At 41.9% G+C, this 22994-nt stretch overlaps 1 protein-coding gene across 8 annotated transcripts in view; it reads left to right on the forward strand.

Annotated features, from left to right (window-relative positions):
• LOC143958214 (C-myc promoter-binding protein-like) overlaps positions 1-16117 on the forward strand; it is a 250429-nt gene extending 234312 nt beyond the window's left edge. For 5 of the 8 annotated variants that reach the window (XM_077467695.1, XM_077467700.1, XM_077467697.1 and 2 more), the window contains 5 exons: positions 426-543; positions 630-656; positions 8785-8947; positions 10565-10629; positions 15379-16116. In XM_077467695.1, the coding sequence (XP_077323821.1) occupies positions 426-543; positions 630-656; positions 8785-8947; positions 10565-10629; positions 15379-15515 (510 nt within the window). In that variant the 3' untranslated portion in view covers positions 15516-16116. Of the gene's footprint in view, positions 1-425; positions 544-629; positions 657-8784; positions 8948-10564; positions 10630-15378 lie in introns of all 8 variants that reach the window. The other 3 variants (XM_077467696.1, XM_077467702.1, XM_077467701.1) reach the window with 2 other exon arrangements.
• Positions 16118-22994: the final 6877 nt, after the last annotated feature.

The raw sequence follows: 22994 nt of genomic DNA on the forward strand, positions 1-22994 counted from the left end.
TAACAGGCAGTGGAGCCTTGCGGCTTCACTGCCCGTTTCCTCATGCCCAAGCCGCGCAGCGCTTTCTGAATGGCCCAGTTGTTTCCTGGGGGACACACATGTCCCAGAAGACAACGGGGAACCTCGACGAGGAGGAAGAATTAAAGAAAATGCGCCGCGGAATAGGAAGAGGCAGATTAGGAAGACTGCCGAGCAACAGGGGTTTCTGGTGAGTAAAATTTTTTTTTTTTTATATATATATTTTTTTAAGAATATTAATGTTGTTTTTGTTTTTTTTAGGGTGGCCCTACACTTTGGTTCATTTTGTATTTTATATCTTCCTGGAGCGGAGCTCCTCTTTAATGTACAGACCTTTATACAAATCGGAGGTTGGTGTCTGTGAATATATTCTGTGTTTTCATCGTTGCTGTGTTTCTTCTTGGCAGATCCCTCGGAGCTCAATATCGGAGGACAGCAAGCATGTCCTTATTCAAGTCTTGTGGGACAACCTGAAACTTCACCAGGATATCCGGCAGCCGCTTTACATTCTGTGGAACACTCTAAGTAAGCTCTCCGCTCCTTCACTTCTACTAATAGCCAGGTTCTATCTGGAGTCACGTCTTGATGACTATTAATCTTATTTTCTACAGGTCAAAACTGCACTGTAGTTTATGAGAGTGAGTTTCCCGGTGTTTAATTGGCTGTACAGTGATCTGTGTCTGTCTTTGCATGACTACTTTTGCCCTGGAGAAGTAATGTGTTGTCACCTGTCCTGCTGATACGAACACATACTCCATAACTCCCCCCCAGAGCTTCTTACCGGGCCTTGTATGTGAAGGTGGCTGAAAGGATCATTTTGGTGCTGCCCATAGAAAGGCATGTTAGCCTTTCAACGAAAGGGAGAATATGATCGGTTGCCTAAAGCGGTTGTAAACCTTACATATGCAAGTTGTACCTGTTTATCTGCAGACATCTCTTTTATCAACAGCTGTTCAAAATGTGCAGTTTACACAGAACAAAACTGAAGGCAGGGATTAAATGTCGCACACTGACTGAGATCTGGATGGAGGGAAAGGACACCCCCCCCCCCCCTTGCATATTCTCATAGGGAAACATGCACAGCTGAAGCTGTCAATCACAGGCCTGGAGTTGGCATAACCTGTCAGAAGTGACTCGTGCAGATAGCAGAGGAAGGACACAGTAGATAGAAATTGTATTTATTTTTTATTTTTATTACAGGTACTTATAGAACACTGTCCATTTGCGCAGCGCTTTATGTATATATTGTATATTCACTGTCCTCAAGGAGCTTACAATCTAAGGTCCCTAACTCGCATTCATACATACACTTACTAGGTCCAATTTAGACAGGAGCCAGTTAACTTACCAGTATGTCTTTGGCGTGTGGAAGGAAGTCCATGTAGGCACAGGGAGAACATGGGATTCGAACCAACACTCTAGTGCTACCAGGCGGTTGGGATTCGAACCAACACTCTAGTGCTACCAGGCGGTTGGGATTCAAACCAACACTCTAGTGCTACCAGGCGGTTGGGATTCGAACCAACACTCTAGTGCTACCAGGCGGTTGGGATTCAAGCCAACACCCTAGTTCTACCAGGCGGAAATGATAGCCACTTAGCCACTGTGTTGCCCACATAGCCAATGGGCTACCCAAAACACACCAAGTGCTTTGGACTGAGGAAACTACACACTATAGAATGAAATGCTTTGTTCATTTTTCATTTCAGCGGTTTACAACCACTTTTAAAAAGCACAGCAGTTCTCCCATCACACGTTTTCGTGTGTGAGGCCTATGACCTAATACAGCTATTTTCTATTCTGGATTTGTAACTGGCAAGCATTGCCTTCAATATCTCCAGTGACACCCTATTCCACTGGAAAAGGTAACCATGACATTTATTTTCCCTGCCAATCTAAAACTTTGAAAGGAAAAAAAAAAATGGAGCTCATAAGGCCTCGTTCACATGGACGTACTTCAACGTACAACTGTACTAAGGGCTGTTTTTGCCCTCACAGGTGGTGCAGGCAGTCCCTTTCATGTCTATTGAGAGCAGTGGCTGTATGGACACAGACACAATTTGCTATCCGTGCAAGTGCGTGTCCCCAAACGCAGACAGGGGGCGTTCGGGGGGGGGGGGGGACACACCCACACCCTCATGAATGTCAAGCAGCAGCTTTGTCCATGCAGCTGCTGTTTCCAATAAGACATGAATGGGACTTCCCCGAGTGCAGAGAGACTGAACGCCTGTGCATCCCATGTCGGCAAACACAGCCCTTTACATGGGTGTGCATTTAACCAGTTCAGACCCTCGTTATAGGCGCATAATGATTAAAGCACTGTCCTGTTTTGTCCTCCCAGAACCATGCCCCCCCCCCCCCCCCACACACACACACACACCCCCTGGGGTGCGCATGCAGCGTGCTCTGCAATCGCGATGTCTTTTGGAAACAACTGATCATGGTAAAGGGCCAATCATACCGGCCCTTTTCCATGTGATCAGCTGTGTGCAACCACAGCTGATCACATGTAAACACACTTGTCTGTTATCACCATTTGCCTTTCTTCATGCGCTGTCGCAGCATGAGGAGAGGGAGGGGAGCCGGTAACCAGCAAGTTTGGTGGGACATCTGCACTGATGATCTGAGCACTGATGATCTGAGCACTGATGATCTGAGCACTGATGATCTGAGCACTGATGATCTGAGCCCTGATGATCTGAGCCCTGATGATCTGAGCCCTGATGATCTGAGCCCTGATGATCTGAGCCCTGATGATCTGAGCCCTGATGATCTGAGCCCTGATGATCTGAGCCCTGATGATCTGAGCCCTGATGATCTGAGCCCTGATGATCTGAGCCCTGATGATCTGAGCCCTGATGATCTGAGCCCTGATGATCTGAGCCCTGATGATCTGAGCCCTGATGATCTGAGCCCTGATGATCTGAGCCCTGATGATCTGAGCCCTGATGATCTGAGCCCTGATGATCTGAGCCCTGATGATCTGAGCCCTGATGATCTGAGCCCTGATGATCCGACCACTGATGATCCGACCACTGATGATCCGACCACTGATGATCCGACCACTGATGATCCGACCACTGATGATCCGACCACTGATGATCCGACCACTGATGATCCGTGCCCTGATTATCAGTGCCTATCAGTGAAGGAAAAAATACTTGCAAACTTTTATAATGAAACGGTAGAAACTTTATTTTACTATTCTCTTTTTTTTTTTTTTCAACATTTTCCTTTATTTTATTTTTTTTTCCGTTTTTGTTTATTAAACACCACAAAATAATTAAATATATTTTGGGTACGGTGTTGCATAACTGTGCAATTGTCATTAAAAATGTGACGGTGCTGAAAATTGGCCTGGGCAGGAAGGGGGTGGAAGTGCCCGGTATTGATGCGGTTAAGTACTTCTGTGTGAACAAGGCCTAAATCTGATACATCACGTAACCCTATTATCACTTCTGTGACAGAAGCTCACATGGTGTGCCCAAACACAGCGAAGTTGGAATTCTTTGCTCCTTTGTGTGATTTGCGTATGATCACACCGTGACCTGAGCACAACATGGAACCCCCATGACCAAACTAGGGGGGAAAAAAAAATGAAGAGATTGTCTCGGCAGTGCAGATTTGTCTTCCAGTGTAAACTGTACCGTCAGTCATTTTAGTGCCAGTGCCTCTGCTGCATGCCTGTGTGTAGTGCTCCATCTTTATGCCGCGCTCCGATCTGTGCTGTTGGATTTCCTTACATGAGGTTTTTTTGTTGGGTCAGATAACGGATGTCCGGGGGACACTCATGTGGTGTTGAAAACCTGCACTGAGATCTGAGAGCTGTGTGTGTTTTGTGCTGTATGCAACGTTTGCAGTTTGTTTTTGTTTTATTCCTTTTCAAACTTGAACAAAAAGTTATTTTATCGGTTTGATAAAGCACAATGGGGGCGATTTACTAAAATTGTAGAGTGCTAAATCTGGCGCAGCTGTGCATGGTGGCCAATCGGCTTCTAACTTCAGCTTGTTCAATTAAAGGACAAGTTCACAATTCATAACATGTTACATATTACACATTACACTACAGCTGCACGGTGTTGTGGAAACATAAGAATCGCAATTTTTTTTTCCCCAAATATTGCATTTGAAAGACCGCTGCTCAAATTCAGTGTGACATAAAATATTGCAACAACCACCATTTTATTCTCTAGGGTCTCTGCTAAAAAAAAAAAAATATATATATACAAAAAAAAGGGCTAACTTTACCGTTTCGTTTTTTTTTTTTTCCCCCTTCATTAAAGTAATTTTTTCCAAAAAATTGCATTTAAAAGACCATTGCGCAAGTACATTGTGACATAAAATATTGCAACAACCACCATTTTATTCTCTAAGATATCTGCTAAAAATATATATATATATATATATATTTATATTTTTATATAAATTATTATATATATATATATATATATATATATATATATATATATATATATATATATATATATAATATTTTTTCTTTTTTTTGTATGTTTGGGGGTTCTAAGTAATTTTCTAGCAAAAACATAATGATTTTAACTTGAAACCAAGAAATGTCAGAAAAAGGTTTAGTGTTTAAGTGGTTAAACTTTTTTTCACTTCCACACAAAGTCTTTTCCATTTGACAAATTGTTACAATGTTTATACTTAAGTTCAACTGATAAAGAATGTTGTGCTGCCCAGTTTTTCTCTTTCCTTTCTTTTGAGGGCTGTGGCTTCAGAAGAGCAGAGAGAATTCTTTGCATAGAAAGAATTGTGAAACCCTTTAGTCAAGATCGCGATAACCGTTCTTGACAATTAATTGTGCAGCTCTAAAATAAATATATATATATATATATATATATATATTATAAAATTGGGGGTTCTAAGTGATTTTCTAGCAAAAAATTATTTTAACTTGAAACCAACGAGTGTCAGAAAAGGGTTTCGTCTTTAACTGGCTAAACCTCCCTCATTTACAGACCGAAGTTCATTCCTTTTGATCATAAAGAACAAAATGTTACAATGTTTATAGTTAGGCCCACTGCTGAGGAATGTTGTTAAACTTGGCAGACTGCCTGTTTTTTTTTATTATTATTTGTTTTTTTGACAGCAACTCTGCATAGAATCAGGAAAATGCTTTAAGATCGCGAGAGGGAAAGAATCGTGATCTCGATTCTTAACATTTGATTCTGCAGCTCTGTTACACTCATATTCAGGGTGTGTAGCATGCAACATGTTATGAATGCATCCACCCACACAACCCCCCCCCCCCCCCCATCCCCGCTGTTATTACAGACCAGAATTCTTCTCCCTGTGTCTGCTGCCACAATTCAAAAAAGACGCAGGCTGTGCGGGGCTCTGCCCAGCCACCCACAGTGCTCTGTGAATGGAAAACGACCAGGTCTGGCAGCCTTTTGTGGCAGTGTTTAATTTAGTCTACTAAATAATAATAATAATATTTTGGTCTACTAATATAGGATTAAAACAATCGAGATGACTAAAACGACATTTTAGTGAAAAGACTAAAACAATTGAAATTTTACGCCAAAATTAACACTGCACTACCACAGAATATGTAGGGGGCATCTACTAAACTAAAAAAAAAAAAAAAAAGAAAAACTCTTTTCTTAATTTTTTTTTTTTTTTCCTAATATTTACCGTTGGTAAAATATTCAGGTCATATGTGCAATGACATTAGAGTTTACAGTTTTTTGTTTTGTTTTTTTATATTTTCAAGTTGCACTTGAAAGTTGTAAAGCAATATTTTTGCTTGGTTGTTAAACTTGGTTTTATTTATAAAGACTATATATGGCAACAGCTAAATCCTGTGTCTGTAGTGCATGTTCAACCCTAAATACCATAAATTATAACGTTATTCAATTTTTACTCTAGGGGTATATGATGAGTTTGACAATTCTAAAGAAATGCTTAGAGGAGTTCCCCTTAAAAAAATAAATAAATAAAAAATTAAAAGTCAGCAGCTACAGATACTGCAGCTGCTGACTTTTTTAATAATCTGACACTTACCTGTCCCAGGGTCCAGTGATGCGGTGGAACGAAGCCCTCCCCTCGTCCCCCCCCCCCCTCCGCTCGGCGCCGCCGGCATTCTAACTGTGGGTACTGCGCATGCGCGAGCGGTGCCGTGATTGGCCACGCAGTCATCTGGGACCTGCCACGTGTCCCAGATGACTGACAGGAGGGAGAGGGCGGAGCTGAGCCCTTCCTGCGCTGAGGGGAGTTGATGTCACCAGCCCAGGCGCTGGAGGAGGCAGACTAGGAGGGACCCCCTAGCAACAGGCATTTAGAGGTGATTTTAAAAAAATCCACTTTTTTATTTTATTTTATTTTTAGGAATTTTAATGATTTTTATTTATTTTTTTCTGTGGAACACCACTTTAAATGTATTCAAATTCAACTAAACCTATTAAAATGTACCTGAGATGTTAGCAGTATTACTTTAGTCGACTAAATTAATACTATTTAAGTCGCCTAAAATACAACTAAAACTAAAACAATTGAGATGACTAAAATACGACTAAAACAGCATTTTAGTCAAAGGACTAAAATGGGACTAAAACTAAAATGCCACTAAAATGGCATTTTAGTCAAAAGACTAAAATGGGACTAAAACTAAACTGCTATTTTAGTCAAAAGACTAAAGTAGAAGTGTAGATGCACTGAATGGCTTTTCTAACATAGTTAAATTTGGTCCAACTTGGATCAGTGTAATAAAAACATAGTAGAGGTTTACTGTGTATATGCCAGCAATAACACTGGGAAAAGGCGCCATAATGCCAAACAGTTAGCTCAAATATACAGATCCATTACATGGCTACATACAGCAATCAAATCGTCTATGGTGATCCAACGCGTTTCGTAAGTTGTCTTGCTCTTCAGCGGCTGATGCATAGACATAATCTGTAAAGTAAAATGGTTAAAAGATATAACCTAGTAATGAACATGGAAATGTATCAGGTAGGTGGAAATTTGGGAATCATACTAAGGGATCCATACTCGCAAAGATGCAGGATGTCCCACCGGTAGCCACCATACATGCCCAGTCACTCTAGTGGGCTCTGCTACAACAGTGATTGCTGGTCGCCTCCGGGTTCAGTATCACGGAGCTGCCCTGTTGCAGAGCGAATTGCTCGCTTGGCATGGGTGCCATTTGGAGAACATTTTGCGTTTTCTGAATGAATGCAAAGCGCCCTCTGAAAGGAATGAGGCAAGGCAATGATGTCACAGTCTCCACTAGACAAGTGCACTGACAAAAAAAATTTTTTTATTTTGTTTGCTTTTTTTCGGAAATCCAAAAGTTCGGATTTTCACATTTCTGAATTTCCGCATTTTCGAATTTCAAATTTTCGAATTTCCACATTTTTGGAATTTGGAAATTCAAAAATCTTAAAGGAAAATCAGTAAAATTTGAAATAACTAACGATTAAATTATTGGAATTTCCTTTCAAATTTGGATTTTTGTGAACATAACGAATACAAATTTATCTTTAGTTAAGAATTAGCTGAAATAATGAATGCCGCATTTAAACAAATGGAATGGAACAAATTAATAATAAAAACATTTTATTATTATTATTGTTAGATCGTAATGTTCCAATCGTTTAGCTACAGCATTCATTTATTTCAGATAATTCGTAACATCGGATAAATTTGTACTCGTTGCGTTCACTAACAGCCAAATTTGAAAGGAAATTCCGATACCAATAATGTAATATTTATTTTTTCGGGTTTTCAAATTTTCAGATTTTCATTCTTTTGATTTTTCAGATTTTCATTCTTATTTTTGTTTTTTTCAAATTTCCAAATTTTTTAATTTTCAAATTTATGCAATTTCCAAAATTCCAATTTCTGAAAATTCTAAATTTCGGAAATGGGGAAAATTCGTAATTTCGGAAATGGGGAAATTTCGGAAATGGGGAAAATTCGTAATTTCGGAAATGGGGAAAATTCGTAATTTCGGAAATGGGGAAAATTCGTAATTTCGGAAATGGGGAAAATTCGTAATTTCGGAAATGGGGAAAATTTTTAATTTCGGAAATGGGGAAAATTTTTAATTTCGGAAATGGGGGAAAATTCGTAATTTTGGAAATGGGTGGGGAAATTCCGAATTTTCGGAAATGAGGGGGGGGGGGATTTCGGAAATGGGGGGGGGGATTTTGGATATGGGGGGGGGAAATTGGGCATTTCGGAAATTTGGAATTTTGGAATTTCGGAAATTTGGATTTTGGAATTCCGGAAATTTTGTAATTGACAAATTTGTCAAAATTCTTTAAAAAGCGACTTTGAAACTAAACGAATTGCATGTGTCTAGTCTCCACCTTGTCCAGTCAGAGAACACATTGCATTCATTCGTTTGCTAAGCAGCAGGGCGGCCTCACAACGTGGGACCTGGATGCTAGTGGAGGTGGCTGGACTAGCAGTGCCTACTAGAGAAATTTCCAGCTTCTGCATGGATTGGCTCAGTATGGCACATTCATTCTAACATTGATGCAAGCTGGAACTATGCAAAAAAAAAAATGTCCTACCTAAATTTTAGCTTTAAATTTAAGAAGTGAGTTTGATTCTGTTTTCTTGTTGTCTGTGAGGTGCACACTAATAAAGTTGTGGTGTCTGTGAGGTGCACACTGATAAAGTTGTGGTGTCTGTGAGGTGCACACTAATAAAGTTGTGTTGTCTGTGAGGTGCACACTAATAAAGTTGTGTTGTCTGTGAGGTGCACACTAATAAAGTTGTGTTGTCTGTTTACAGCCCAAGAACATCCTCTGGCTCTTGCACAGCAGAAGGAGGATGAAAACGTGGATCAGGAGTTTCTGCAAGGCCTGGTGAAGAGCATCAAGAACAACAATGTTTATGGGCCTATGACCCAAATTCTCCAGTCCTTGCAGCACAGTCACAAAGCAACACGGCAGAGGTACTACAACAACCAGAAGATTTTTATACTGCTCTCATGGTTGTGGAGCCAAGGAGAAGCAACTACTTGTTTTATAGTGCAGATTCTGTGGATGTAGCAGCTGAAATCATTTAACAAGTTCACTAAGGGCTCATTCACATGTGCTGTTATCTCTGAAGACCAATCCACGTTCAGATCGCTTTTTAGAGAGCTTTTGACAGGAGGGGTTTTATCTCCTCACTGCCTGCCCTTTATCCCCTTGAGCCCCAACGCTAGGAACCCCATTAATTTGAATAGGGCCGCTGTAATAAGCACCCTGCAACTGTGTAGTGCAGTGGATGTGAATTGCACTCCATTGCGGGGCGCTTAACCACTTGCTGACCAGCTGCCGCAGTTTTACTGCGGCAGAATGGCACGGCTGGGCAAAACAACGTTATGTAACATCGTTTCGCCCTGTTGCTACTAGGGGCGTGCACCGCCAGAGGCACTCTCTCCCGAAAGCCGATGCGAGTGCACGATCAGACGTGCTCCCGCGACCGCTGGTGGCACACCGAGAACCGGGATCTGTGTGTGTAAACAGTTTCCAGTTCTCTGAGGGGAGAAGGGACTGATTGTCTGTTCATAGAGTATAAAAAGTGATCTGTCATGTCCCCTACACAGGTCCCCTCCCCTATTCAGTTAGAACACACTTAACCCCTTGATCTCCCCACTAGTGTTTAACCCCTTCCCTGCCAGTGACATTTTTACAGTAAGCAGTGTGTTTTTATAGCACTGATTGCTGTATAAATGACAATGGTCCCAAAAATGTGTCAAAATTGTCCGTGTCCACCATAATGTTGCAGTCCCAATAAAAATCGCTGATAGCAAAAGCTAAAAAATACTGCTTTTTTTCTTTTTTTCTTTTTTTTTTCTTTTTATAGTGCAAAAAATAAAAACTGCAGAGGTGATCAAATACCACCAAAAGAAAGCCCTATTTGTGGGGGGAAAAAAGGACATCGATTTTTTATTTTATTTTTTTAGGTGCAGCGTCACACGACCGCGCAATTGTCAGATAAAGTGATGCAGTGCCGAATCACAAAAAAGTGCTCTGGTCTGGAAGGGGGTAAAATCTTCTGGGGCTGCAGCCCTATTTACTTGAATGTGTTACACTTGGCGGCACTACACCTGCCGACAGCGACAGAAGATGTAATTCCTGCTGCAGCATGCCATGGCATGTGTACATCCCTGGCATCTGCAGCTAATGGGGAAGCGGTTATGGGGGTGGTAAAAAACATCTGGGTTTTACAGCCCCTCAACTGCTAGTGTGATAGAAGCCATAAAAGAGGAGCCTATATCATCAGCTAATTGGCTTGAACACATACAGCTCTAAACACTCAGAGTACCGCTCAGCGTCCAGCCACCTCCTTTCTTTTTTTTTTTTTTTTTTTTTTTTATATAGCTAGTCATAGAATCTGCACCTGCCTCCGTGTCCCCCAAACATGTGCCAAAATGGCCCGTGTGTGTGCCTTAGACATATTGTATGTTATGGGGTGGGGGGTGCGTGGTGTATGACCCAATGTTATATCTGTGGACTTCTCAGAACTGTATGATGAATGTTTGTATTTTGCAGATTTCACATGTATTCTCTTTGTGTTGTAGGAGTTTATACAGAGAGATTCTCTTCTTGTCTCTGGTTGCCCTCGGAAGAGAGAACATTGACATAGGTGAGATTTGTGTCCTAACTGATCTAGTGGCGGATGGTGTTTTGTTGTTTTTGGGGGGGGGGGGGGAGACAAAAAAAATCCCACCACCCTCGCTGTCTGCCGTTCCCCTGGCACTTACACCATCTAGGTGGCGGGCACGTGGGGCAGCGGCGGGGTCCAGGCACGTGGGGCAGCGGCGGGGTCCGGGCACGTGGGGCAGCGGTTCCTGTGTCTTCTCCTAGCTTCCGCTGTGCATCTCCTCCCCTCCTCCTAGGCCTCCAATGGGATCGCCTTTCCTTTTAGACAATTGGGTGATGGTCATCAGTCCCGCTTCCCAATTGGCCAGGACAAGGGTCAGTGTTACGACAGCGATTGTTCAATCGCTGTTGCAAAACAACTGGGTGGGCTCCAGACACAATGCTCTGCAGCCCACCCCATTTTTGAAGCCTATTGGAGTCTCTGGCTCTAATTTGGTTGCGTCAGAAAACACACACACCCGGCACCCCCCACTCCATAGGAATTCATGCACCCGGCATCCTGAAACTGGCAGGGCACATGGATACGGAGGGAGGCAGTGTTGGTGGATAGGGGAGGCAGCGCCCATGCGCCTACAATGGACGGACCGCCCCTGACCCCGATCACTGCTTCTGCCTTCTATCCCTTCTTATCTGTACTCGCTACAATACAATTTCAAGTTATAGGTTCACTTTAAAAAAATAAATGCACGTTTTTTTTTTCTTTGCAGGTAAACATTTTGCTTTTTTTTTTATTTATTTTTTTGCACAGCGCAGGTTCCTTAAAAAAAAAAAAGCTAAATTCTTTTTTTTTTTTTTACCTGCAAAGAAAAAAAAAATGTGCATTTCTTTTTTTAAAGTGAACCTATTCTTGAAATTGTATTCTGGCGAGTACAGATAAGAAGGGATAGAAGGCAGAAGCAGTGATCGGGTCAGGTAACTGTCTGCAGACAGTTACCTGAGAGCAAGAATAGCCAATCGACTACGACGCTCACCAGCGCCCTTGCAGCTCATTGAAAAACCTGTAAGCTGTCAGCCACAACGGCTGACAATATTTGTAGACATTAATTCACAGGAAACTGTAAACGACGCAGCCATGTGGGTGGAGTCCTGCACGGCTGTGCAGTTTTTCAAATAGTGAAAGTGGGTGCGGGGAAAAGATCTCAGAACCAAATTATTTCTACCTATCCCTTCTCTTAGACTCTGTTCACATCTATGTGGCTCTGTGAGCCACGTTTGCACAGGCATGGCAGCTCATTCATTCATTTGGTCTCCTGTGCCTGTGTTTCCTGCATGGAAAGGTCACTTTTTTTTTTTTTTTTTTAAACACAGCTGCACAGAAATCACATGGTGCTTTTGCACGTGGGAAACCGCACCGCATTTCTCAATGCATGTAGTTGCCATTAAGCTTTAATGGCTTTCCCACGCGTTTTCTGTGCAGCACCGTGCTGTGTGCGCAGCTACATGCGGTTGTGGAAATGTGTGCGATTATACGCATATACTGAACCCCCCCGCACAGATGTGTACCTAGCCTTACAGTCATGCTGGTAGCACTCAGACCCTCTGATCTGCGAAATGTCAAGAAGGAGAAGATAACACACCTGGAACTGCACATTAATTTTCAGAGTCCCTTTTTTATCTTTTCTATATGCCTTTGGGCTCGTTTTACACACTTCTTGCTCTATGAAGAGTGATCTGTGTTTGAATCCTTCATAGGGTATTTGAGAGGCAATGAGAAAGGTATTCTACTTTTAGATTGTAAGCTCTAACGAGCAGGGGCCTCTGTTTCCTTCTGTATTGAATTGTATTGTAACTACTGTTTGCCCTCACGTTGTAATGTGCTGCGCAAATTGTTGGCTTTATATAAATCCTGTATAATAATAATAATGCCTCCTCACCGCTTGCAACAGCCCCAACACTGCATTGCACATGGTTGCACAGTGCGCCCCCTTAAATTAGGTGGGTTGCGTGACAGTAGGAATTTTTTTTATTTATTTATTTTTTTCTCTGAAATTGCATTGCACTCTGCTGCATGACCTTTTATACACAAACAGCATTTACACCCGTGGTGGGTGGGAGACAGGAAACCCCACTGTTGAACCACACTTTTATCACCCCCCCCCCCCGTTAACTATAGCTACAGAGGCAGCTGCTGGGGGTGTACACAACACTGGGGAGCTACAGTTCATTGAGGAAATGAGCTGTGACATAATGAAGCAGATCATGATCCCCCTCCCTTCGGAGACTGGGCCGCAGGGCAGTATTTCAACATAAGGACCCCAAACGCACCTCCAAGATGACCACTGCCTTGCTAAAGAAGCTGAGGGTAAAGATGATGGACTGGCCAAGCATCTCTCCAGACCTAAACCCTGTTGAGCATCTGTGGGGCATCTTCAAATTGAAGGTGGAGGAGCGCAAGGTCTCCAACATCCACCAGCTCCATGATGTCATCATGGAGGAGGGGAAGAGGACTCCAGTGGCAACCTGTGAAGCTCTGGTGACCTCCATGCCCAGGAGGGTTAAGGCAGTGCTGGAAAATAATGGTGGCCACACAAAATATTGACATTTGGGCCCAATTTGGACATTTTCAATTAGGGGTGTCCTCACTTTTGTTGCCAGCGGTTTAGACATTAATGGCTGTGTGTTGAGTTACTTTGAGGGGACGGCAAATTTACACTGTTATACAAGCTGTACACTCACTACTTTACATTGTAGACAAAGTGTCATTTCTTCAGTGTTGTCACATGAAAAGATTTACAAAAATGTGAGAGTGTACTTACTTTTGTGAGATTCTGTGTGTATGTATGTATATGTGTATGTATATATGTATATGTATGTGTGTGTGTGTGTGTGTATATATATATATATATATATATATATATATATATATAATATATATATATATATATACATATATATACATATATATTAATACATATATTAATACATATATTAATACATACATGCACACACACACACAGATGGAAAGTATTCAGACCCCCTTAAATTTTTCACTCTTTGTTATATTGCAGCCATTTTCTAAAAATCATTTACGTTGATTTTTTTCCTCATTAATGTACACACAGCACCCCATATTGACAGAAAAACACAGAATTGTTGACATATTTTTGCAGATTTATTTAAAAATAAAAACTGAAAGATCACATGGTCCTCAGTATTCAGACCCTTTGCTGTGACACTCATATATTTAACTCGGGTGCTGTCCATATCTTCTGATCATCCTTGAGATGGTTCTACACCTTCATTTGAGTCCAGCTGTGTTTGATTATACTGACTGGACTTGATTAGGAAAGCCGCACATCTCTCTATATAAGACTTTACAGCTCACAGTGCATGTCAGAGCAAATGAGAATTATGAGGTCAAAGGAACTGCCTGAAGAGCTCAGAGACAGAATTGTGGCAAGGCACAGATCTGGCCAAGATTACAAAAATTTCTGCTGCACTTAAGGTTCCAAAGAGCACAGTGGCCTCCATAATCCTTAAATGGAAGACATTTGGGAGGACCAGAACCCTTCCTAGAGCTGCCCGTCTGGCCAAACTGAACTATCGGGGGAGAAGAGACTTGGTGAGAGAGGTAAAGAAGAACCCAAAGATCACTGTGGCTGAGCTCCAGAGATGCAGTCGGGAGATGGGAGAAAGTTGGAGAAAGTCAACCATCACTGCAGCCCTCCACCAGTTGGAGCTTTATGGCAGAGTGGCCTGACTGAAGCCTCTCCTCAGTGCAAGACACATGAAAGCCCTCGTGGAGTTTGCTACAAAAAAAAAAAAACACCTGAAGGACTCCAAGATGGTGAGAAATAAGATTCTCTGGTCTGATGAGACCAAGATAGAACTTTTTGGCCTTAATTCTAAGCCGTATGTGTGGAGAAAACCAGGCACTGCTCATCGCCTGTCCAATACAGTCCCAACAGTGAAGCATGGTGGTGGCAGCATCATGGTGTGGGGGTGTTTTTCAGCTGCAGGGACAGGATGACCGGTTACAATCGAGGGAAAGATGAATGCGGCCAAGTACAGGGATATCCTGGATGAGGTCCTTCTCCAGAGTGCTCAGGACCTCCAGACTAGGCCGGAGGTTTACCTTCCAACAAGACAATGACCCTAAGCACACTGCTAAAATCACGAAGGAGTGGCTTCACAACAACTCCGTGACTGTTCTTGAATGGCCCAGCCAGAGCCCTGACTTAAACCCAATTGAGCATCTCTGGAGAGACCTAAAAATGGCCGTCCACCAACGTTTACCATCCAACCCGACAGAACTGGAGAGGATCTGCAAGGAGGAATGGCCGAGGATCCCCAAATCCAGGTGTGAAAAACTTGTTGCATCTTTCTCAAAAAGACTTGTGGCTGTATTAGATCAAAAGGGGGCTTCTACTAAACACTGAGTTAAGGGTCTGAATACTTAGGACCATGTGATATTTCAGGTTTTTCTTTTTTAATAAATCTACAAAAATGTCGACAATTCTGTGTTTTTCTGTCAATATGGGGTGCTGAGTGTACATTAATGAGGAAAAAAAATGAACTTAAATGATTTTAGCAAATGGCTGCAATATAACAAAGAGTGAAAAATTGAAGGGGGTCTGAATACTTTCCATCCCCACCGTATAAAATGTTTGGGGGATTATAAGTAATTTTCTAGCAAAAAATACTGATCTAAACTTGTAAACAAAAAGTGCCAGAAAAGGCCTGGTCCTCAAGTGGTTACATAATAATATATATTCTCACTGCTCTCTTCCAGATGTGTTTGACCGGGAATACAAAGCCGCTTATGACCGACTGAGCCCCGAACAAGTGAAATGCACCCAGATCTGCGACCGTCCCCCCAGCACAGGCGTCACAGAATGCAGGAGAATCTTCGGGCAGCCATTCCTCTGAGCGTCTTCTGGTCCTCTCCCATCGTTTTCATAGCTAACATGCGGCAGATCTCGACACCCCCCGCGTGTCCGATGAGATCCAGCATTGTGAACAAGCAATACGGAAGATTTTCACTCTAGCGAATGGGCCTGCGTGAGAATCGGGTTATGGAAGAAAAGCAGGGTAGCCTTCTCTTATGCTTGAAGTTCAGGTCCTTTATAAAAAAAAAAGGAGGAAGAGAGAGAGATCCACATCATTCCGAGTGTTGTAGTTTACACAGAATATTTATATTTAATGTTATAAAGAATCTTCGCGTAAAATAGGGTTTCAAATGCCTAGTAAGTCATAATTTTAATTTTATTTTCTGGAAAGGTACAGAGTGAAGAAATGTTTTATAAAGCGGTATGTTACAATGCCCCCATTGGTGGGGCTCCTTTTTAATCTGTCATCTCCTAATTTATTTTTTGCCTCCTTGGCACGTTTTTTTTTTAAAACATTTCAGCCCCTAATCGATTAAGTTCCTGGCAACATCCAGAAGCTGGCAGCAGATCGTGGGATTTGTGGTTCAGCAGCCGCTTTGAGTTGCCTCCCATGGTGTTTTTTTATTTTTTTCAAATAAATATATATATATATAAATATAAATATATATATATATATATATATATATATATATATATATATATATATATATATATAATTTTCAATATTTGACACTTCATCTCTATTTCTGGATCAGCAATAAATACACTAATTCCATATAGGTTTAAACGATGCAGAAGCTTTAGCTGTGATAGAGGAGAACCCCCCTCTGGAGCTAATAAGGCTAGAGCATTTATAGATGTCTCATCCTCCATATTGCTTCCTCGTCCTCCACATTTTATCTTTGGGATATGTCCCACGGCTTCGCGGTACTAGAAAGCAGACTCGTTCTTTATTCTCCCGTGTACAAATTTAAGCAATTTGTATAATGTGAAAAGAACCATGACATTTAAAGTGGTTGAAAACCCTCCTTAACCGTCCCAAGCAATCCCTGTTGTAGTAAAAAAGTGATTGATTTGCCCCAAAATACAAAAAAAAAATCCAAATTTTTCTACCTTTTTGAGACTGTTTACTCCACATCACGTAAGCGCAGTCCCCCAAATGGCAGCCAGTAGGCGTGTACAGTGAGAGCTAACGCCGTTGCTTCCGCAAATGTGATATGCGCCAGATGCTCTGTGGCCGGAGAGTGATATGACATGGGCGGGGCTGGATAACGCTACTAGGAAGTGTCTATGAGCGGGCACATTGGGCAAGCGTTGTCGGTCACAGAGAGGAGGATTGCTGATTGTCTACATTAGATGCTTGTTTCTAATCGGACGTTTAGCAACCCAAAAACTGCATACACTCAATGTTTATTTACCAAGTAAATGAAGGGGAAATTTCGATTTTTTTTTATTTATTTTTTTACTGGAATTTCACTGTAATGTATGATGAGCCTGGAACACAAATGTGAAATCAATTCTATTTAAAGCAGAACTAAACCCATGCATTTAAAATGGTTAAAAAAAAAAAAAACAGGTTACATTCCAGGAATGTCACATTTTTGCTGGTCTTCTCAACCAAACTGTCAAACCATCAAATGACTGAGATCCTAACTGATCACATGTGTAGCACCATGGCAGTTGCAGGTAAAATGGGGGCTAAGATGGCAGCTTCCTTGGTTGAAAAGTATAGGAGGGTTTAGTTCTGCTTTAAATGAATGCAGAGCCAGCTGAAGTTATGTGACCACTAACTGGAAAAGCCGGTATGTACTGTAATTTAGAGTATTTGGCTGGGGTACAGGTACGTTTATATAGGGAGAATTGTTACTTTAACTGGAACCTATTTGCTTGTCTGTGGCTAAAACTTCCCCTCTGCTGCCCATTCACAGAAGCCTTTGTATTTTGTGAATGAGTTCACATAATACAAAGGCTTCAGTGAATGGGTTGAAGGTAGGGAAGGGGCGGCCATAACAGATGACCTGACTGTTTTTCATTATATATCATATAACCCCAAAACCCTCAGGTTGGCTTGCTGTTTACATAATTATTATTGCTGTTAAGGAATATGATGTATTTAATCCTAGTGCACTTAAACCAATGCTATTACATTCCCAGTGATGATGCTACAGGTTAATATTAGGTCTTTGCTTTGCACTATAAATACTGTACTGTAATAGCGGTTGTATAGATGGAAAACACAGGCTGTCCGTGCAATAAAGTCCCATTGAGCTCTGATCGGGGTTTACACAGTTATTGGACCATATACAGTATTTCACTGCTATATACTGTAGCCAAACTGCTCTTTACTGACATTCCCTCACACTGGAATAAGACTTTACTCCAGACATTGTTCCCGTATATTTCATCTCTTTATTAGCTCAAGCCTGATGGTACTATCCAGTTGTGTATATTCTGTAGATTTTGTAATATTTAAAAAAAAAAAAATTTACTGAGAAGAGATGGATTTTATGATAGAATTCCCTTTTATTTTTATGGTCGGAGGTTAATTCCCATTGGTCCGACACTTCTATTTTAGGAATCAATGGTTAAAAGCTTATGATGCAGTGCTGAAGATGAACCGGTACCAAGAAAACTGGAGTGAAGGTGCAGCTGTTATACAGGGCAACTTGTCAGGTTTTATCTTTTAAGCATAAAATCTCATTGACGATCGTTCTTCTTCTTTTTTTTTTTTCTTTGGCCTCGTTCACACTGGTGTACTTAAAGCTGAATTCCAGGACTTAAGCTGCTTTTGTATAAACAGCAGGTATACCATGAGTTAAAGTGGAATGTCACAGAATCTCTTCCCACCCTCCGCTTGAGTGCTTCCGTTATATACTGCTTCCTCCAGTCTGAATATAGATATTAGAGCCACATATTACAACCATGAACTAGGCAGGACTCGTTTGGCTGCAAAGCTGGAACATGAACTGTTTTTGAACAAAGGCACACAGATATACACTCAGGGGACAATTTCCCCTTCTTTGCATAATGGAATAGAGCGGGGCAGCAAGAGACACACAGGTGTATTCAGACTTCTCATCAGTAGACTGTCTTATCAACAGGGAGAGCTGTTGGAGGAATCCCCCCCCCCCTCCTTTCTCACAGCTAATACACATATATATCCCATAATACTTTTCTCCCTAGGCAGACTGACACAATAGACCAATGGGATACAGCCACAACTCAAACGATCTAGTAAAGTGTCTACAACAGTATATGAGACAATATTCCAGTGTGGTTGTACAGTGAGTGTGATTAGTGCAGGTCAGACTGGGGTTCTCGATCACTCTGTGCCCCTAATAGACACAGGGTAACTTACACATAGGAGGGGCCGGGGGAGCTGAATAAGGAGATTCCAATGCTCTCCAAGGTAAGCTGGGTTCCACAAGCCCCCTGCTCAAAGTGACTCCCGTCAGACTATACTCGCCACCACGCCCCCGAGCTCCCATGCCTAGCCGGTGACGTCTTTGGGGCGGCCAACTTCTGGGTTTCGCTTGCTGAACACTTTCATTGGTCATGTTGGGAATTTACGTCACTCCCGCACATGCATGGGAGTTCAGTCAGACTGTGCGTACACAACTCACTCTACAAGGGCAGACAGGCAGTTAGGTAGATTTAACCAAAAAAAAAATACAAATGCGCGCTAAGCCTAAAACATCAAAAACTGCTGAAATAAAAAAAAAAAACATTGAATAGTGAGAAAAATATGTAAAAGTAAATAAGATTCGCTGTTAATAATTTATAGTGGTGTCCCCAATTGGATGTGACAACAATGTATCATGTACAAAAAGAAATGTCCAAATTTCTAAAGCAATCAGTCCGAACTGAAACAGACTCGTGAATTAATCAAGTAAAATGGTAATAATGTGCCAATAAAGGTCAAGTCTACAAAAAGTTCGTAAAGAAATGACTAAGCTCCACAGTTCATATATTTGCATGGAAGAAAAGTAGTTCCAACTTCCCCCCATTCAGTTCCAACACAGGGGTCTGTGGTGCAAGTCCAAAGCTCCACAATAATAGTGCATCACCGCTGTGCTAAGGTGCATGAAAGTGGCCGCTTACCAGATGTAATGGTCTCGCCAAGAGATCATCTGCATGTGTGGATGAAACGGCTATGAAGGCAGGAATTCAGCCAATTTCAGAAAATAGGTTCAGGCCTGTATTTCTCCTACCTGTTGTATCTCGCATCACATGGAAGAGGCTCATAGTGCATGAACGTTTAAAAATTAGTTTAACTGGTCAAGGACCAGGCCTATTTTTCAGACTTGGTATTTTACAAGTTAACATTTTTTATTTATTTTTTTTGCTAGAAAATGACTTGGAACCCCCAAACATTTTTTTGACATTTTTATTTATTTATTTTTTTATTTTTAAGACACCCTAGAGAATAAAATGGCAGTCGTTGCAATACTTAGTCACACCATATTTGCACAGCAGTCTTACAAGCGCAATTTTTTTGGGAAAAATACACTTTTTTTTTTAAATTAGACAACAGTAAAGTTAGCCCATTTTTTAAAAAATATTGTGAAAGATAATGTTACGCCGAGTAAATTGATACCCAACCGCACTTCAGAATTACTCCCACTTTTGGAACGGCGACAAACTTTGACCCTTAAAAATATCCATAGGCGAAGTTTAAAAATGTCTACAGGTTAACAGTTTTGAGTTTTTATAGAGGAGGTCTAGGGCTATTATTGCTCTTGCTCTAATGATTGTGGCGATACCTCACATGTGTGGTGTGAACACTGTTTTCATATGTGGGCGCAGCTTGCGTATGCGTTCGCTTCTGCGCGCAAGCTCAGCAGGACAGGGTGCATTCATTTTTTTATATTATTATTTTACTTTTTTTTTTTTACACTGTCTTTAAAAAAAAAAAAAAAAATTTGGAGTCACTTTTATTCCTATTACAATGAATGTAAACATCCCTTGTAGTAGAAAAAAAGCATGACAGGACCTCTTTAACCACTTCAATACCGGGCACTTTCGCCCCCTTCCTCCCCAGGCCAATTTTCATGACATTTTTATCACACAAATAGAGCTTTCTTCTGGTGATGGTTATTCACGACTCAGTTTTTTATTTTTTACGATATAAGCAAAAAAGCTGAAATTTTGAAAAAAAGCAATACTTTCTATTTTAAAGGAAATCCAAAAAATCAAATTTTGTCATACATTTAAGCCAAAATGTATTCTGCTACATGTCTTTGGTAAAAAAAAAAAAAAAAAAAAATCCCTTTTAAGTGTATAATTGGTTTGTGTGATCACGGACTGATGTGCGCAGATGATCACTGGGACATATGATTTGACTTTTACATATGTGCGGGACAGGTGTGGTGACAGTGTTTTGGGGACATTGTGTGGGGGCACTGGGCCAGTGATCAGTGTGTAAAAGCTGTAAAAAAAAAACAGCTCATACTCTATCCGCTCTCCTCTCCTCAATGACAACTTCCGCATGAGGAGAGGAAAGTCAATCGCCTAGCAACTGGCTCTCTATTTTCGTTACATGATGGCTGTGATTGGACACAGCCATCATGTGATCAGGAGGGCCAATCGCAGAGCCCTCCTGCCGATCGGAAATGCGCCGTGTCTGGGTGACACGAGCACATCGGGATCGCGCCGCTGCGCGGGCACGATCCCCCTCCTTCTGATGGACGTTCCTGAACGTCCACTCAGGAGGAAGCGCACACCCAGCCGTATATGTGCAGTGGCCGGGTGGGAGGTGGTTAATGTGAGATCTGGGGTCAAAAAGACAGTTACACTTAATGAAATAAAAAAATTTAAAAAATAAGACCATTGTGTGGAAGTGACGTTTGATGTCGCTTCCGTCATCCAATGGTATGGAGCCAAGCATGGGACATCTTTCCCTCACCACACGAAAGGACGCAACCGGAACACGGCAGGAGGGGTGCCCCAGATAAAAGTGATTTTGCTGCAAATCCGTTGCGGAGACCACCTTTTATCTGAAAAAGAACCGTCCATCGTTGAAGAGGATACCAGGGTTATGGCAGCTGTCTGAAGTGGGATACCGTTATTATGGCAGCAAACAGCTGACGTACGATGGCGGGTGGTCCGCAAGTGGTTAATAGAATGAAAAATTGCACTTACATCAAAGATGTTAGAATCGGTGCACAGGGGATTAAGGGGGTGGGGGGGGGGGGTTGGTACATGTGTGTTGATAAAACTGTTAATAAAAATAAAAAAAAGATGTTAGAATCGGGCAGTGTGTTTAAAAGCAGGTGCGGACATCCTGTAGAATGTTCCGCGTATGCTGATGTCACGTAGCTAGCTCCAATCCAACTCGTTTCCTCTTAGAAGGCATCAACTGGGAAGTGAAGCTTAGTCATTTCTTTACAAACTTTTTATACACCTGACCTTTATTGGCACATTATTATACCATTTCACTTGATTAATTCATGAGTCTGTTTTGGTACTGACAGGGCCGTCTTTAATATTGATTGGACCCCCCCCCCCCCCCCCCCATATGCAGTTTCGCTCTCCACCTGCTTTGAGAATAAAAAGCAGCAAGACTTAAAATCAGTTTACTGAATCAGATCAGGCAGCGATTGCGTTTTGGTTGCCAGAGGTTGCAGTGTATCATTACCGCTCACTGGCTGGTTGCTATTTATGCTTGTTGATTGGTTGCTAGAGATTACTGTACATCATTACTGCTCATTGATTCATTTCTAAAGGTTATAGCACATCATATCCTCACTGCCTGCACACTGTGGACTGGGGAGATGAGGGGGCCCATTAATAAACACTAAACTCCTAGGTAACCTAGGATTCCTGGGCTCAGTGGCAGTACAGTGCAGACTTTCAAGCATGCCCCTTCACCTCCCCAGTAGGCAGGATTCAGTATAGGTGATGGTGGATATGACCTCAGGGGGGCATGATATACATATGAATATCGCCCCTATTTACAAATGATCCCTGCCGGTCTGCCTCTATTTACATATGAATGCCGTCACTATATACATATCAATGTTGGTATTTACATATAAACACAGGGTCTGCAGGTGAGTCATCTGTACACAACAATAGGGCAGAGCTGGGCAGCATTAGTAACAGAACTTCACACTGAGATATCACGGCACAGCATGGGACTAAAACCTCAAGGGATGACAGAATTGAAACTGGGATAGTTGGCAAGTATGAAGCCGCTTCTTTGGGCCCCACAACAATGACAGGGCCCAGGGCAGCTGCCCCTTTTGCCCTGCCTTAAAAACGGCTCTGAGTACTGACTGCTTGCTTTAGAAATTTGGACCTTTCATTTTGTACAGTAGATTTAAAGCGGAGGTCCACCCTAAAGTGGACCTTCCGCTCATTGGAATCCTCCCCCCCCCCTCCGGCGCCACAATTGGCACCTTTCAGAGGGGAGGGGGGTGCAGATACCTGCTGTACAGAACAGGTATCTGCACCCACTTCCGGCGTAGATTCTGCAGAAGGTACGCCCCTTTCCGCAGAATCTACGTCCCTTTCCGAA

Source organism: Lithobates pipiens, unplaced genomic scaffold, assembly GCF_037356315.1.
Source record: "Lithobates pipiens isolate NorthernLeopardFrog02 unplaced genomic scaffold, aLitPip1_a1.2 Scaffold_6, whole genome shotgun sequence".
Lineage (NCBI taxonomy): Eukaryota > Metazoa > Chordata > Amphibia > Anura > Ranidae > Lithobates > Lithobates pipiens.